Source organism: Oncorhynchus gorbuscha, unplaced genomic scaffold (assembly GCF_021184085.1).
Source record: "Oncorhynchus gorbuscha isolate QuinsamMale2020 ecotype Even-year unplaced genomic scaffold, OgorEven_v1.0 Un_scaffold_901, whole genome shotgun sequence".
Lineage (NCBI taxonomy): Eukaryota > Metazoa > Chordata > Actinopteri > Salmoniformes > Salmonidae > Oncorhynchus > Oncorhynchus gorbuscha.
In genome coordinates, this window is record NW_025745870.1 from 250,939 (window position 1) to 268,442 (window position 17,504).

The 17,504-nt window shown below is 46.7% G+C and overlaps 1 protein-coding gene across 1 annotated transcript in view; it reads right to left on the minus strand.

The window, feature by feature from the left end:
- The window catches only part of LOC124020753 (regulator of G-protein signaling 11-like), a 70,233-nt gene extending 53,033 nt beyond the window's left edge, over positions 1 to 17,200 (minus strand). The window contains exons 1-4 of the mRNA XM_046336012.1: positions 17,119 to 17,200; positions 11,288 to 11,384; positions 5,929 to 5,979; positions 5,706 to 5,812 (exon numbers count right to left, since the gene is read on the minus strand). Coding sequence (XP_046191968.1) covers positions 5,706 to 5,812; positions 5,929 to 5,979; positions 11,288 to 11,384; positions 17,119 to 17,181 — 318 coding nt within the window. The 5' untranslated portion in view covers positions 17,182 to 17,200. The remainder of the gene's footprint in view (positions 1 to 5,705; positions 5,813 to 5,928; positions 5,980 to 11,287; positions 11,385 to 17,118) is intronic.
- Positions 17,201 to 17,504: the final 304 nt, after the last annotated feature.

The window sequence follows — 17,504 nt, forward strand, 5'->3', positions numbered from 1 at the left end:
ATCCAAGGCCGGAGGTCATCTGCCTTTGGCCTAAAGCGCAGGAACCTGGAATTCATCAAAGAAATCAGAAATACAGACATTGTCATCCTACAAGAAACCTGGTATAGAGGAGACGGACCCACTGGTTGCCCTCTAGGTTACAGAGAGCTGGTAGTCCCATCCACCACACTACCAGGTGGGTGGTATAGAGGAGATGGACCCACTGGTTGCCCTCTAGGTTACAGAGAGCTGGTAGTCCCATCCACCACACTACCAGGTGGGTGGTATAGAGGAGATGGACCCACTGGTTGCCCTCTAGGTTACAGAGAGCTGGTAGTCCCATCCACCACACTACCAGGTTTAAACAGGGAAGACAGGGGGTATGCTCATTTGGTATAGACCAGACCTAAGCCCTAACTCACTCTATTAAATTAATCAAAACAGGGACATTTTACATCTAGCTAGAAATTCAAAAGGAAATTATCTTAATAAAGAGAAATGTCCTCCTTTGTGCTACCTATATCTCCCCACTAGAATCCCCATACTTTAATGAAGACAACTTCTCCATCCTGGCTGGGGAAATCAATCATTTCCAGGCCCAGGGATATGTACTAGTCTGTAGCAACCTAAATGCTAGAACCGGACAAGAACCTGACACCCTCAGCACACAAGGGGACAAACACCTGACTGCAGGTGACAGCATTCCTCCCCCATATGCCCCTGTACCACAGCCTATCGGCTGCCTTCGATACTGTGAACCATCAGATCCTCCTCTCCACCCTCTCCGAGCTGGGCATCTCCGGCGCGGCCCACGCTTGGATTGCATCCTACCTGACAGGTCGCTCCTACCAGGTGGCGTGGCGAGAATCTGTCTCCTCACCACGCGCTCTCACCACTGGTGTCCCCCAGGGCTCTGTTCTAGGCCCTCTCCTATTCTCGCTATACACCAAGTCACTTGGCTCTGTCATAACCTCACATGGTCTCTCCTATCATTGCTATGCAGACGACACACAATTAATCTTCTCCTTTCCCCCTTCTGATGACCAGGTGGCGAATCGCATCTCTGCATGTCTGGCAGACATATCAGTGTGGATGACGGATCACCACCTCAAGCTGAACCTCGGCAAGACGGAGCTGCTCTTCCTCCCGGGAAGGACTGCCCGTTCCATGATCTCGCCATCACGGTTGACAACTCCATTGTGTCCTCCTCCCAGAGCGCTAAGAACCTTGGCGTGATCCTGGACAACACCCTGTCGTTCTCAACTAACATCAAGGCGGTGGCCCGTTCCTGTAGGTTCATGCTCTACAACATCCGCAGAGTACGACCCTGCCTCACACAGGAAGCGGCGCAGGTCCTAATCCAGGCACTTGTCATCTCCCGTCTGGATTACTGCAACTCGCTGTTGGCTGGGCTCCCTGCCTGCGCCATTAAACCCCTACAACTCATCCAGAACGCCGCAGCCCGTCTGGTGTTCAACCTTCCCAAGTTCTCTCACGTCACCCCGCTCCTCCGCTCTCTCCACTGGCTTCCAGTTGAAGCTCGCATCCGCTACAAGACCATGGTGCTTGCCTACGGAGCTGTGAGGGGAACGGCACCTCAGTACCTCCAGGCTCTGATCAGGCCCTACACCCAAACAAGGGCACTGCATTCATCCACCTCTGGCCTGCTCGCCTCCCTACCACTGAGGAAGTACAGTTCCCGCTCAGCCCAGTCAAAACTGTTCGCTGCTCTGGCCCCCCAATGGTGGAACAAACTCCCTCACGACGCCAGGACAGCGGAGTCAATCACCACCTTCCGGAGACACCTGAAACCCCACCTCTTTAAGGAATACCTAGGATAGGATAAGTAATCCTTCTCACCCCCCTTTAAGATTTAGATGCACTATTGTAAAGTGACTGTTCCACTGGATGTCATAAGGTGAATGCACCAATTTGTAAGTCGCTCTGGATAAGAGCGTCTGCTAAATGACTTAAATGTAAAATGTAAACAACTATGACAACATCACCAACAAAAACAGTCCACAACTCCTGCAGCTCTGTTACACGCTGGGTATGTACATAGTCAATGGTAGGCTTTGAGGGGCCTCCTATGGTAGGTAACCACCCCTATCAAATCACAGTCAGCCCACTGACACCCCTATCAGATCACAGTCAGCCCACTGACACCCCTATCAGACCACAGTCAGCCCACTGACACCCCTATCAGACCACAGTCAGCCCACTGACACCCCTATCAGATCACAGTCAGCCCACTGACACCCCTATCAGACCACAGTCAGCCCACTGACACCCCTATCAGACCACAGTCAGCCCACTGACACCCCTATCAGATCACAGTCAGCCCACTGACACCCCTATCAGACCACAGTCAGCCCACTGACACCCCTATCAGACCACAGTCAGCCCACTGACACCCCTATCAGACCACAGTCAGCCCACTGACACCCCTATCAGACCACAGTCAGCCCACTGACACCCCTATCAGACCACAGTCAGCCCACTGACACCCCTATCAGATCTCAGTCAGCCCACTGACACCCCTATCAGATCTCAGTCAGCCCACTGACACCCCTATCAGACCACAGTCAGCCCACTGACTCCCCTATCAGATCACAGTCAGCCCACTGACACCCCTATCAGACCACAGTCAGCCCACTGACACCCCTATCAGACCAGTCAGCCCACTGACACCCCTATCAGATCACAGTCAGCCCACTGACACCCCTATCAGACCACAGTCAGCCCACTGACACCCCTATCAGACCACAGTCAGCCCACTGACACCCCTATCAGACCACAGGCAGCCCAGCCCACTGACACCCCTATCAGACCACTGACACCCCTTCCTCAGATCACAGTCAGCCCACTGACACCCCTATCAGACCACAGTCAGCCCACTGACACCCCTATCAGACCACAGTCAGCCCACTGACACCCCTATCAGACCACAGTCAGCCCACTGACACCCCTATCAGATCTCAGCAGTCTACTTGAACAGAGGAATACTCAATGATTAGGTATCAAAACCAAAGGAACTGAGTAATATTAAGAAATGCTATAGATGGAAGGAATGTAGTGTGGAAACCTACCAAAAAACCTACCAACAATTAGGAAACATCAAATTCAATCCCTTTTAGACAACTTCCTGGACAAAACGTTCCACTGTAATAGTGGCGGTGTAAACCTGGCAGTAGAACATCTTAACAGTATATTTGACCTCTCAGCTTCCCTATCAAATCTAAAAATGTCAAATTGGCTTTTTACCAAATTATGGTGACAGAACATGTATTTACCCTGCACACCCTAATTGACAAACAAACCAAAACAAAGGCAAAGTCTTCTCATGCTTTGTTGATTTCAAAAACGGATTCAACTCAATTTGGCATCAGGGTCTGCTATACAAAAAGATGATGGAAAGTGGTGTTGGGGGTAAAACATACATTATCAAATCCATGTACACAAACAACAAGTGTGCGGTTAAAATTGCAGCTTAAGCCCCACCCTCTTCAACATATATTTCAACGAATTGGCGAGGACACTAGAACAGTCTGCAGCACCAGGCCTCATCCTACTAGAATCTGAAGTCAAATGTCTGCTGTTTGCTGATGATCTGGTGCTTCTGTCACCAACCAAGGAGGGCCTTCAACAGCACCTAGATCTTATGCACAGATTCTGTCAGACCTGGGCCCTGACAGTAAATACAAATTCCATTTATACACCGTTGCCCTAGAGCACACAAAAAACTATACATACCTTGGCCTAAACATCAGCACCACAAGTAACTTCCACAAGGCTGTGAACCATCTGAGAGACAAGGCAAGAAGGGCCTTCTACGCCATCAAAATGAACATAAAATTTGACATATCAATCAGGATCTGGCTAAAAATGACTTGATTCAGTTATAGAACCAATTGCCCTTTATGGTTGTGAGGTCTGGGGTCCGCTCACCAACCAAGAATTCACTAAATGGGACAAACACCAAATTGAGACTCTGCATGCAGAATTCAGCAATAACATCATCAGTGTACAACGTAAAAACCAAATAATGCATGCAGAGCAGAATTAGGCCGATACCCGCTAATTATCAAAATCCAGAAAAGAGCTGTTAAATTAAAGAGCTGTTAAATTCTACAACCACCTAAAAGGAAGAGATTCCCAAACCTTCCATAACAAAGCCATCACCTACAGAGAGATGAACCTGGAGAAGAGTTCCCTAAGCAAGCTGGTCCTCGGGCTCTGTTCACAAACAGACCCCACAGAGCCCCAGGACAGCAACACAATTAGACCCAACCAAATCATGAGAAAACAAAAATGGGAAAGAATTAACAAAGAATCTGAGAAAACTAGACTGCAATTTGGCCCTAAACAGAGAGTACACAGTGGCAGAATACCTGACCACTGTGACTGAACCAAACTTAAGGAAAGCTTTGACTATGTACAGACTCAGTGAGCAAAGCCTGAGAGGGGGTAGAGAGGAGAGAGGAGAGGAGTAGAGGGAGATGTCTGTGTGTCTGTGTGTGCTACCTGAAAGCGGTAAGGAGAGTCATCAGATCTCAGCAGTAGAGAGGATAGAGAGAGAGGGAGATGTCTGTGTGTGTCTGTGTGTGTTACCTGGAAGCGGTAAGGAGAGTCATCAGATCTCAGCAGTAGAGAGGATAGAGAGAGAGGGAGATGTCTGTGTGTCTGTGTGTGCTACCTGAAAGCGGTAAGGAGAGTCATCAGATCTCAGCAGTAGAGAGGATAGAGAGTTAGGGAGATGTCTGTGTGTGTTACCTGGAAGCGGTAAGGAGAGTCATCAGATCTCAGCAGTAGAGAGGATAGAGAGTTAGGGAGATGTCTGTGTGTGTTACCTGGTTACCTGGAAGCGGTAAGGAGAGTCATCAGATCTCAGCAGTAGAGAGGATAGAGAGTTAGGGAGATGTCTGTGTGTGTTACCTGGAAGCGGTAAGGAGAGTCATCAGATCTCAGCAGTAGAGAGGATAGAGAGTTAGGGAGATGTCTGTGTGTGTTACCTGGAAGCGGTAAGGAGAGTCATCAGATCTCAGCAGTAGAGAGGATAGAGAGTTAGGGAGATGTCTGTGTGTGTTACCTGGAAGCGGTAAGGAGAGTCATCAGATCTCAGCAGTAGAGAGGATAGAGAGTTAGGGAGATGTCTGTGTGTGTTACCTGGAAGCGGTAAGGAGAGTCATCAGATCTCAGCAGTAGAGAGGATAGAGAGTTAGGGAGATGTCTGTGTGTGTCTGTGTGTGTTACCTGGAAGTGGTAAGGAGAGTCATCAGATCTCAGCAGTAGAGAGGATAGAGAGTTAGGGAGATGTCTGTGTGTGTTACCTGGAAGCGGTAAGGAGAGTCATCAGATCTCAGCAGTAGAGAGGATAGAGAGTTAGGAGATGTCTGTGTGTGTTTACGGTAAGGAGAGTCATCAGATCTCAGCAGTAGAGAGGATAGAGAGTTAGGAGATGTCTGTGTGTGTCTGTGTGTGTTACCTGGAAGTGGTAAGGAGAGTCATCAGATCTCAGCAGTAGAGAGGATAGAGAGTTAGGGAGATGTCTGTGTGTGTTACCTGGAAGCGGTAAGGAGAGTCATCAGATCTCAGCAGTAGAGAGGATAGAGAGAGAGGGAGATGTCTGTGTGTGTCTGTGTGTGTTACCTGGAAGCGGTAAGGAGAGTCATCAGATCTCAGCAGTAGAGAGGATAGAGAGTTAGGGAGATGTCTGTGTGTGTTACCTGGAAGCGGTAAGGAGAGTCATCAGATCTCAGCAGTAGAGAGCGCGGCTCCCTCAGAGGATAGATGTACCCATACTGCACCAGGAGTCCTCCCAGGTGGCGAGCCTCTACACACACATTCCCAAAAAGTGACACATTGCAGCTTTGAGACAAAGATATGGTATAAAACTAGACAGTGACAGGAGGAATACATCCCCAGTGAATAAGGAACAACAAGACTTACCTTCCTCTGTTATGTTGTATTTCTGAATCAGCCATTCAATGACATCATTACCTAAAGAGAAAGAGACATTTGCCCCGTTTATACCTGGTTCTAACATGCATCCTTTGTCCTGATCTGGTCAGCATGCTGATTGTGCCCACATTGCCAGATAGGTGTAGACGATTAAAAGAGGCATTGTGATGTGATTGTGATCAGATCTTCCTGACCCTCCGGAGGTATTCAGGGACCCGTTGTGCCTGGATAAATGCCAAGTGTAGATGGATCTGGATAAATGCCAAGTGTAGATGGATCTGGATAAATGCCAAGTGTAGATCTGGATCTAAGGAGAAATGCCAAGTGTAGATGGATCTGGATAAATGCCAAGTGTAGATGGATCTGGATAAATGCCAAGTGTAGGAGGATCTGGATAAATGCCAAGTGTAGACGGATCTGGATAAATGCCAAGTGTAGATGGATCTGGATAAATGCCAGAGTGTAGATGGATCTGGATAAATGCCAAGTGTAGATGGATCTGGATAAATGCCAAGTGTAGATGAGTCTGGATAAATGCCAAGTGTAGATGGATCTGGATAAATGCCAAGTGTAGATGGATCTGGATAAATGCCAAGTGTAGACAGATCTGGATAAATGCCAGTGTAGAGGATTTGGATAAATGCCAAGTGTAGATGGATCTGGATAAATGCCAAGTGTAGATGGATCTGGATAAATGCCAAGTGTAGATGGATCTGGATAAATGCCAAGTGTAGATGGATCTGGATAAATGCCAAGTGTAGATGGGTCTGGATAAATGCCAAGTGTAGATGGGTCTGGATAAATGCCAAGTGTAGATGGATCTGGATAAATGCCAAGTGTAGATGGGAGAGTCTGGATAAATGCCAAGTGTAGATGGATCTGGATAAATGCCAAGTGTAGATGGATCTGGATAAATGCCAAGTGTAGATGGATCTGGATAAATGCCAAGTGTAGATGGATCTGGATAAATGCCAAGTGTAGATGGATCTGGATAAATGCCAAGTGTAGATGGATCTGGATAAAACAAAGTGTAGATTCTGGATCATCCTATCCAGTGAATCTGGAAAATGCCAAACTTACGGGTCTGGATTAATGTAGATGGATCTGGATAAACCTTTGGGGATCAATGACATCATGGATCTGGAAAGAGACATTTCAAAGTTTGGATCTGGTTCTAACATGCATCTGGATTTGTAGATGATCTTTCAAACCAAGTGTTGGATTGGTCATTGCCAGATAGGTGGATCTGGATTAAAAGTGGCAGATGTGACCTGTGATCAAACCTTTGGGGTCTGGAGGTATGCCAAGTGTAGATGGATCTGGATAAATTGTGATGGATCTGGATAAATGCCAAGTGTAGACAGATCTGGATAAATGCCATCAGATGGATCTGGATAAATGCCAAGTGCAGACATCTGGATAATGTTGTAGCGGATTTGGATAAATGCCAAGTGTAGATGGATCTGGATAAATGCCAAGTGTAGATGGGTCTGGATAAATGCCAAGTGTAGATGGATCTGGATAAATGCCAAGTGTAGCTGTCTGGACAAATGCCAAGTGTAGATGGATCTGGATAAAATCTGATTGTGGCTGTATAACATGCCAAGTGTAGACTGATCTCATTAATATCATGACCTTGTAGATGGGGTAACTGCCAAGTGTGGCATTAATCTGGATCCTTTCCAACCTTTGTAGACGGGTGGCATTAAATAACTAACCTTTCAAATTTGGGGTAATTGTAGTAGATGGCATTAGTAAATGACTAACCTTTGGGTCTGGGTCATTTTATATTGTACCTGGATCTGGGTAACTGAAGTGTAATGGGTCTGGATAATTATCTATTGACTGGGTAACTAACTAACATTTCTATTGTAGCTGGAATCTGGCATTAAAAAATGAATATCAAACTGGCGTAAATGCCAAGTGTAGATATCTGACCATCAAATGCCTGTGTCCAATGGCATTGTTTTAGCTAATCCAAGTTTATCATTTTAAAAAGGAAACCTTTGTTGTTAGCACAGCTGAAAACTGTTGTTCTAATTAAAGAAAATTCAACTGTAGATCATTTATAAATGAGTTGATATCTGGAGCATCAAACAGATCAAAGCCCCAGGTGACCAATATACATACCTTTCTAAGCTTTGTCACTGACAGGTGAGCATTAATATACAGACCTTTCAAACCTGGACTGACCTTTCAAACCTTTGGGGTCACCAATATACATGACCTTTCAAACCTTTGGGGTCACTGACAGGTGGCATTAATATACATGACCTTTCAAACCTTTGGGGTCACCCAGGCACCAATATAAATACCTTTCAAATTTGGGGTGCCTGAGCAGTTAATGTTGCAGCTCCCCAGGACCAACATTACCTCTAAGCTGCATGCCTGAGCAGCTAGAAGTTTTTTGAAGGACCAAATTACCTCAAGCTGCATGCTTAGGAACTAACATCAAATTAGTCTCTCTAAGCTGCATGTGAGCAGACATTGACCAATATTAGTCTCTAATGTTGTAGCTGTAGGAACTAACTCGCAGCTCTCATTTCTAGTAGCTGTAGTAACTAACTAACTCTCTCATTTCTATTGTAGCTGTAGTAATGCCTAAGCTCTCATATCTATTGTAGCTGTAGTAACTAACTAACCAATATTTAGCTGTAGTAACTAACTAACTCTCTCATTTCTATTGCCTAGCTGTAGTAACCAATATTACTAACTCTAGCTCCCCAGGACCAATTTCTATTGTAGCTTAGCACAGCTGAAAAGCTGTTGTTCTCCTAATTAAACTAACAAACTAACTCTCTCATATCTTTAAGCTGTAGTAACTGAACACTCTCATTTCCCACAGCCCCAGGACCAATATTTCTATTGTGCATGCTGGAAGCTGCAGCCCCAGGAAAAATATTACCTCATAGGCTGCATGCCTGAGCAGGCTCGCAGCTCCCAGGACCAATATTACCTCCTAAGCTGCATGCCTGAGCAGCCGCAGCTCCCCAGGACCAATATTACCTCTAAGCTGCATGCCTGAGCAGCTCGCAGCTCCCCAGGACCAATATTATCTAAGCATCAAACAGCACCCCACAAGCCCCAGGACCAATATTACCTCTAAGCTGCATGCTGAGCAGGCTCGCAGCTCCCCAGGACCAATATTACCTCTAAGCTGCATGCCTGAGCAGCTCGCAGCTCCCCAGGACCAATATTACCTCTAAGCTGCATGCCTGAGCAGCTCGCAGCTCCCCAGGACCAATATTACCTCTAAGCTGCATGCCTGAGCAGCTCGCAGCTCCCCAGGACCAATATTACCTCTAAGCTGCATGCCTGAGCAGCTCGCAGCTCCCCAGGACCAATATTACCTCTAAGCTGCATGCCTGAGCAGCTCAGCAGCTCCCCCAGGACCAATATTACCTCTAAGCTGCATGCCTGAGCAGCTCGCAGCTCCCCAGGACCAATATTACCTCTAAGCTGCATGCCTGAGCAGCTCGCAGCTCCCCAGGACCAATATTACCTCTAAGCTGCATGCCTGAGCAGCTCGCAGCTCCCCAGGACTGCCGTGCAAAAGAAATATCAGCACAGAGAAGCACGAGATTGAAATTCACTAAACTTTCTACTTTCCCCTTAGTTAAAACTATCAATGTTTTCCTTTACTGTGGGACTTGTGATAGGTTCAACAATGCAACAATGTAATAGGTTTCAATGCAACAATGTAATAGGTTTCAATGCAACAATGTAATAGGTTTCAATGCAACAATGTAATAGGTTTCAATGTAATAGGTTTCAATGCAACAATGTAATAGGTTTCAATGCAACAATGTAATAGGTTTCAATGCAACATACTGAAACAAAACAAACTATGCATGAGATTTTGTTGTAGGCAGAATGCATTGGAGTAGGATTCTATTGCACTGACATGCACTATTCAGCATGAGCGGTCGTGAGTAGATGAACTGGACTGTGAGCATGAGTGGTTTAGATGCACTGGACATGTTTACAGCATGAGTGGTCGTGAGTAGATGCACTGGACTGTGTTTACAGCATGAGTGGTCGTGAGTAGATGCACTGGACTGTGTTTACAGCATGAGGGGTCCTGAGTAGATGAACTGGACTGTGTTTACAGCATGAGTGGTCGTGAGTAGATGAACTGGACTGTGACTGTGTTTAGATGCAGCATGAGCGGTCGTGAGTAGATGCACTGGACTGTGTTTACAGCATGAGTGGTCGTGAGTAGATGCACTGGACTGTGTTTACAGCATGAGTGGTCGTGAGTAGATGCACTGGACTGTGTTTACAGCATGAGTGGTCGTGAGTAGATACTGGATGCATGAGTGGTCTAGATGCACTGGACTGTGTTTACAGCATGAGTGGTCGTGAGTAGATGCACTGGACTGTGTTTACAGCATGAGTGGTCGTGAGTAGATGCACTTGTTTTGAGATCAAAGCGAGAGCTGCATTGTTCATATCCTGAACTAGTTAGTGGGTTATTAGCCCAGTTATAGATCATTTGTAGTCAGCAATGGGGGAGTGATTGTTTCCTACAAGAGCACAAAACATTTACATTTCTAGACCTCTAATGAGTCAGGTAAAGAGCTTAAATGGGCAGTGTTGTATTTTGTGACAGGCTTCAATAAGCTAAGTAGCCAATAGGCAGAGGGTAGTATAATTTGTCTGATTCTCCGTAATAATGGTATGAGAATAATAATGCATTTTATTTTGGTTTCTTGCTTCTAAAAACATTTTCAGTCCTCTTCTTGTCTGAAGGACAAGTGGATAAACAGGTATAATGGAGATGAGGACCTAGAGGTCATGGTGGGTGGAATAACAATGATGAGGACCTAGAGGTCATGGTGGGGTGGTATAACAGTGGTGAGGACCTAGAGGTCATGGTGGGGTGGTATAACGGTGATGAGGACCTAGAGGTCATGGTGGGTGGTATAACAGTGATGAGGACCTAGAGGTCATGGTGGGGTGGTATAACAGGTGAGGACCTAGAGGTCAGTGATGATGAGGACCTAGAGGTCATGGTGGGTGGTATAACGGTGATGAGGACCTAGAGGTCATGGTGGGTGGTATAACAGTGATGAGGACCTAGAGGTCATGGTGGGTGGTATAACAGTGATGAGGACCTAGAGGTCATGGTGGGTGGTATAACAGTGATGAGGACCTAGAGGAGGTCATGGTGGGTGGTATAACGGTGATGAGGACCTAGAGGTCATGGTGGGGTGGTATAACAGTGATGAGGACCTAGAGGTCATGGTGGGTGGTATAACAGTGATGAGGACCTAGAGGTCATGGTGGGGTGGTATAACAGTGATGAGGTCCTAGAGGTCATGGTATTGCAACCTTGGTAACCTACCGGTCATGGCGTGTGGTATAACGGTGATGAGGAGTCTCTGGTTTCTCATCTTCATCCCCATGTCAGGATCTTGCATTGCTACGATCACTCTCTCCATCTACACACGCACGCACGCACACACACACACACACACACACACACACACACACACACACACACACACACACACACACACACACACACACACACACACACACACACACACACACACACACACACACACATAGGGGTTAGGGAGACACACACACACACACACACACACACACAGAAACATTGAGCTCTACTCGTGACCTCTATTATTCCATTATTAGTCTGTTAGTTTAGAAACTACAGTTTAGTGAAGTTACGGATTAGGGAGTAGGGTGTAGGGGATAGGGAGTAGGGGATGGGGAGTAGGGGTTAGGGAGTAGGGGTTAGGGGATAGGGGTTAAGGGTTAGGGAGTAGGGGTTAGGGAGTAGGGGTTAAGGTTTAGGGGTTAGTGTTACAGAGTGGGAGTAGGGGTTAGGGAGTAGGGTATAGGGTTTAGGGGATAGTGAGTAGGGTTAGGGTTACAGAGTAGGGGTTAGGGAGTAGGGTTTAGGGTTAGGGTTTAGGGGTTAGGGTTACATAGTAGGGAGTAGGAGTTAGGGAGTAGGGGTTAGGAATAGGGTTTAGGGGTTAGGGTGTAGGAGTTATGGAGTAGGGTTTAGGGTTTAGGGATTGGATTTAGGGGATAGGGTTATGGAGTAGGGGTTAGGGTGTAGGGAGTAGGGTTAGTAGGAGTTAGGGTTTACGCCCCTGTCCCGAAGCTAGCACCACTTAGCCGTGAGCCAGACGCATCTCCTGGTTAGCAAATTAAATTACTACAACTACAATACCTCCTCCGCCAACTGGCCTGGTCCCTTTGTCAACACGATGCCCCGCCGTACCACCACGACTGGTCCGCCAACGTAACTCCATCCGCTGTGCCCTCAACCGGCCGTCGGAGCAGATGCTTCTACTAGCCCCGGCCTGCTAACTTTAAACGGCGTGTCTCCCGGTTGCTAGCGTAGTAACGACTACCCCGTCTTCCCTGTTTCATCTATTGCTGTTCACCGGACCCAATGTTCACTTGGCTACATAGCTGATGCCTGATGGACTGTTCATTCATCCCGGTACTCCATTTAGTTTATTTAGTTTATTTTCTTAGTTTATCTGTCGTCCACTTTGTTTACCTTTGTTTATCTGTCGGCCTCAGCCACAAACTCAGGCCCTGTGTGTAGTTAACCGACACTCTCTGCCCATTCATCGCCATTTTACCTGTTGTTGTTGTCTTAGATGATTAGCTGTTGTTGTCTTACCTGTTGTTGTCTTAGCTAGCTCTCCCAATCTACACATGTGAAGCATCGCTTTATGTCTCTCTCAAATGTCAATATGCCTTGTAAACTGTTGTTTAGGATAGTTATCATTGTTTTAGTTCACTGCGTAGCCTCAACATGCCTCATATACCTCTTTTGTCTCACCTCCCACACATGCGGTGACCTCACCCAGCATAACTAGCGTGTCCAAAGATGCAACCTCTCTTATCATCACTCAATGCCTAGGTTTACCTCCACTGTACCCGCACCCTATCATACCCGTCTGTACATTATGCCCTGAATCTATTGTACCAGGCCCAGAAATCTGCCTTTTATTCTCTGTCCCCAATGCACTAGATGACCAGTTTTGATAGCCTTTAGCCGTACCCTCATCCTACTCCTCCTCTGTTCCTCAGGTGATGTGGAGGTTAACCAAGGCCCTGCATGTCCCCAGGCATTCTCATTTGTTGACTTCTGTAACTGAAAAAGCCTTGGTTTCTTGCATGTTAACATCAGAAGCCTCCTCCCTAAGTTTGTTTTACTCACTGCTTTAGCACACTCCGCCAACCCTGATGTTCTTGCAGTGTCCGAATCCTGGCTTAGGAAGGCCATCAAAGAGTTCTGAGATTTCCATCCCCAACTACAACATTTTCCGTCAAGATAGAATTGCCAAAGGAGGGGGAGTTGCAATCTACTGCAGAGAGAGCCTTAAGTTCTGTCATACTTTCCAGGTCTATGCCCATATGCTCAAACAGTTCGAGCTTCTAATTTTAGAAATTAATCTCTCCATAAATAAGTCTCTCACTGTTGCTACCTGTTATAGACCCCCTTAGCTCCCAGCTGTGCTCTGGACACCATATGTGAATTGATTGCACCCCATCTATCTTCAGAGTTCGTTCTGTTAGGTGATTTAAACTGGGATATGCTTAACGCCCCCGGCCGTCCTAAAATCTAAGATAGATGCCCTCAATCTCACACAAATTATCAACGAACCCACCAGGTACAACTCTAAATCCTTGAACATGGGCACCCACATAGATATTATCCAACTAGCCATCCAAATACACATCTGCTGTTTTCAATCAGGATCTCAGATAAATAAGCATGCCCCATTCAAAAAATGTAGAACTAAGAACAGATATAGCCAGACCTGACTGCCCTTGACCAACACACAAACATCCTGTGGCGGACTGCAATAGTATCGAATAGTCCCTGAGATGTGTAACTTTTCAGGGAAGTCAGGAACCAATACACGCAGTCAGTCAGGAACGCAAAGGCAAGACATTTCTGATAGAAATTTGCATCCTGTAGCTCTAACTCCAAAAAGTTTTGGGACACTGTAAAGTCCATGGAGAATAAGAGCACTATAAGAGCACAGTAACACTGTCACCACCGATAAATCCACCATAATCGAGTATTTCAATAAACATTTCTCTACGGCTGCCCATGCGTTCCTCCTGGCGACTCCAATCCCGGCAAACAGCTCCGCACCTCCAACAGCTACTTGCCTGAGCCTCCCCAGCTTCTCCTTCACCCAAATCCAGATAGCAGATGTTCTGAAAGAGCTGCAAAACCCGGACCCGGACAGCTCCGCATACCCCGCAGCTACTTGCCAACTTCTCCTTCACTCAAATCCACTATTACTAGTCTGTTCAACCTCTCTTTTGTATCATCTGAGATCTCCAAAGATTGGAAAGCTGCCACAGTTATCCCCCTCTTAAAAGGGGGTGACACTCTAGACCCAAACTATTATAGACCTATATCCATCATGCCCTGCCTTTCTAAAGTCTTCAAAAGCAAAGTTAATAAACAGATCACTGACCATTTCGAATCCCACCGTACATTCTCCTCTGTGCAAACCGGTTTTCCAAGCTGGTCACGGGTGCACCTCAGCCATGCTCAAGGTACTAAACGATATCATAATAGCCATCAATAAACGACAGTACTGTGCAGCTGTCTTCATCGACCTGGCCAAGGCTTTCGACTCTGTCAATCAACGTATTCTTATCGGCAGACTCAACAGCCTTGGTTTCTCAAATGACTGCCTCGCCTGTTTCACCAACTACTTCTCAGACAGAGTTCAGTGTAAAATCGGAGGCATGTTGTCCGGACCTCTGGCAGTCTCTATGGGGGTACCACAGGGTTCAATTCTCGGGCAGACTCTTTTCTCTGTATATATCAACAATGTCGCTCTTGCTTCGGGTGATTCCCTCATCCACCTCTACACAGACAACACCATTCTGTATCCTTCCGGCCCTTCTTTGGACACTGTTTAACAAACCTCCAAACAAGCTTCACTGCCATACAACACTCCTTCCGTGGCCTCCAACTCCTCTTAAACGCTAGTAAAACTAAATGCATTCTATTCCACCGCTCGCTGCCTGCACACTTACAGACGCATATTAAACATCTCCAATCCAAAATCAAATCTAGAATCGGCTTCCTATTTCGCATCAAATCCCCTTTACTCACACCGCCAAACATACCTCGTAAAACTGACTATCCTACCGATCCTCGACTTCGGCGAGGTAATTTACTAAGTAGCTACCAATACTCTACTCAGCAAACTGGATGCAGTCTATCACAGTGCAATCCGTTTTGTCACCAAAGCGCCTTATACCACCCACCACTGCGACCTGTATGCTCTAGTCCGCTGACCCTCTATTCATCGCCAGACCCACTTGGCTCCAGGTCATCTATAAGTCTATGCTAGCTAAAGCTCCACCTTATCTCAGCTCACTGGTCACGATAAAAACACCCACCCATAGCACACACTCCAGCAGGTATATCTCACTGGTCATCCCCAAAGCCAACACTTCCTTTAGCCGCCTTTCCTTCCAGTTCTCTGCTGCCAACGACTGGAACGAATTGCAAAAATCGCTGAAGCTGGAGACTTCTATTTCCCACACTAACTTTAAACATCATCTATCTGAGCAGCTAACCGATCGCTGCAGCTGTACATAGCCCATCTGTAAATAGCCCATCCAATCCACCTACCTCATCCCCCTATTGTTTTTATTTAATTTTCTGCTCATTTGCACACCAGTATTTCTACTTGCACATCACCATCTGCTTATCTATCACTCCAATGTTAATCTGCTAAATTGTAATTACTTCGCTACGATGGCCGATTTACTGCCTCACCACCTCACGCCATTTGCATACGGTATATAGACTTTCTTCTTTTTCTATTGTGTTATTGACTGTACTCTTGTTTATTCCACGTATAACTCTGTGTTGTTGTTTGTGTCGCACTGCTTCGCAGTTGTAAATGAGAACTTGTTCTCAACTAGCTTACCTGGTTAAATAAAAAAATAGAGAGTAGGGGTTAGGGGTTAGGGAGTAGGGGTTAGGGACAGGGTTTAGGGAGTGGGGGTTAGGGAGCAGGGAGCAGGGGTTAGGGAGTGGGGGTTAGGGAGTGGGGGTTATGGTTTAGGGAGTAGGGGTTAGGGACAGGGTTTAGGGAGTTAGGGAGCAGGGAGGGGGTTAGGGAGCATGGGGAGCAGGGGTTAGGGACAGGGTTTAGGGGTAAGGAGAGGGGTTAGGGACAGGGTTAGGGTTAGGGTTTAGGGGTTAGGGACAGGGTTTAGGGTTAGGGAAGGGTTTGGGGGTTAGGGAGCAGGGGTTGGGAGTGGGGGTTAGGGTGGGGGTTAGGGACAAATCAAATCAAATCAAATCAAATCAAATTTTATTTGGTTTAGGGATGTTAATGCGGGAGCGAAATGGGGTCCGACAATGCAGTGGACTAGGGTTTAGGGGGGTTAAGGATTAGAATGAGTGAGGGTTTAGGGGAGTATATACATATGAGGGTTAGGGACAAAGGGTTTTAGTGATACATGGTTAAGGGACAGGGTTTATGTATATGGAGAATAATGTAGGGGTTAGGGAGCATTGTTTAAAGTGGAGTGATATATTTACATCATTTCCCATCAATTCCCATTATTAAATGGGGTTGGGTCAGTGTCAATGACAGGGTTGGGTTAGTGGTGGCTATTTAACAGTTGATGGCCTTGGACAGGGTTTACCTCGCCTTCTGGGAGTGAACAGGGGGTTAGGGAGCAGGGAGCAGGGGTTAGGGACAGGGTTTAGGGGTTAGGGAGTGGGGGTTAGGGTTAGGGTTTAGGGGTTAGGGAGTGCGGGTTAGGGTTTAGGGAGCAGTGAGTTAGGGACAGGGTTTAGTGGGTTAGGGTTAGTGAGGTAGGGTTTAGGGAGTAGGGGTTAGGGACAGGGTTTAGGGGTAAGGGAGTGGGGGTTAGGGAGCAGGAGTTAGGGACAAGGTTTAGGGGGGGTTAGGGAGTAGGGGTTAGGGTTTAGGGAGCAGGGGTTAGGGACAGGGTTTAGGGGTTAGGGGTTAGGGCAGGGAGTAGGGTTTAGGGAGTAGGGGTTAGGGGCAGGGTTTAGGGGATGGGGTTAGGGTTTAGGGGATGGGGTTAGGGGCAGTGTTCAGGGTTAGTAGTAAGGTTTAGGGGTAATGGTGTAGGAGTAGTGAGTAGGGTTTAGTGTAGTTACGGTACCTTTCTGAGGCAATACATCTGCTCCCTCTGAGCTCCTCCTTTTGTCAGCGTGTTGATGGTCATCTTCTCTCTCTCCGTCTCTCTCCCCTCTCTCTATCTCTCTATCCCCTCTCTATATATCTCTCTTTCTCTCTTTAGCTCTCTCTCTCTCTCTCTCTCTCTTTATATATCTCTGTCTCTCCGTCTCTCTCTCTCCGTCTCTCTATATATATATCTCTCTCTCCGTCTCTCTCTCTCTATCCCTCACTCTCTATATATCTTTTTCTCTCTTTAGCTCTCTCCTTCTCTATCTCTTTCAATAGAAGTGCTGTCTAGATGTCTCTGTCTCTTTTCAGTAATCGGAGGTAGCAGGCTGCAGCAGGACAGTAAAGTGCAGAAATGAACCG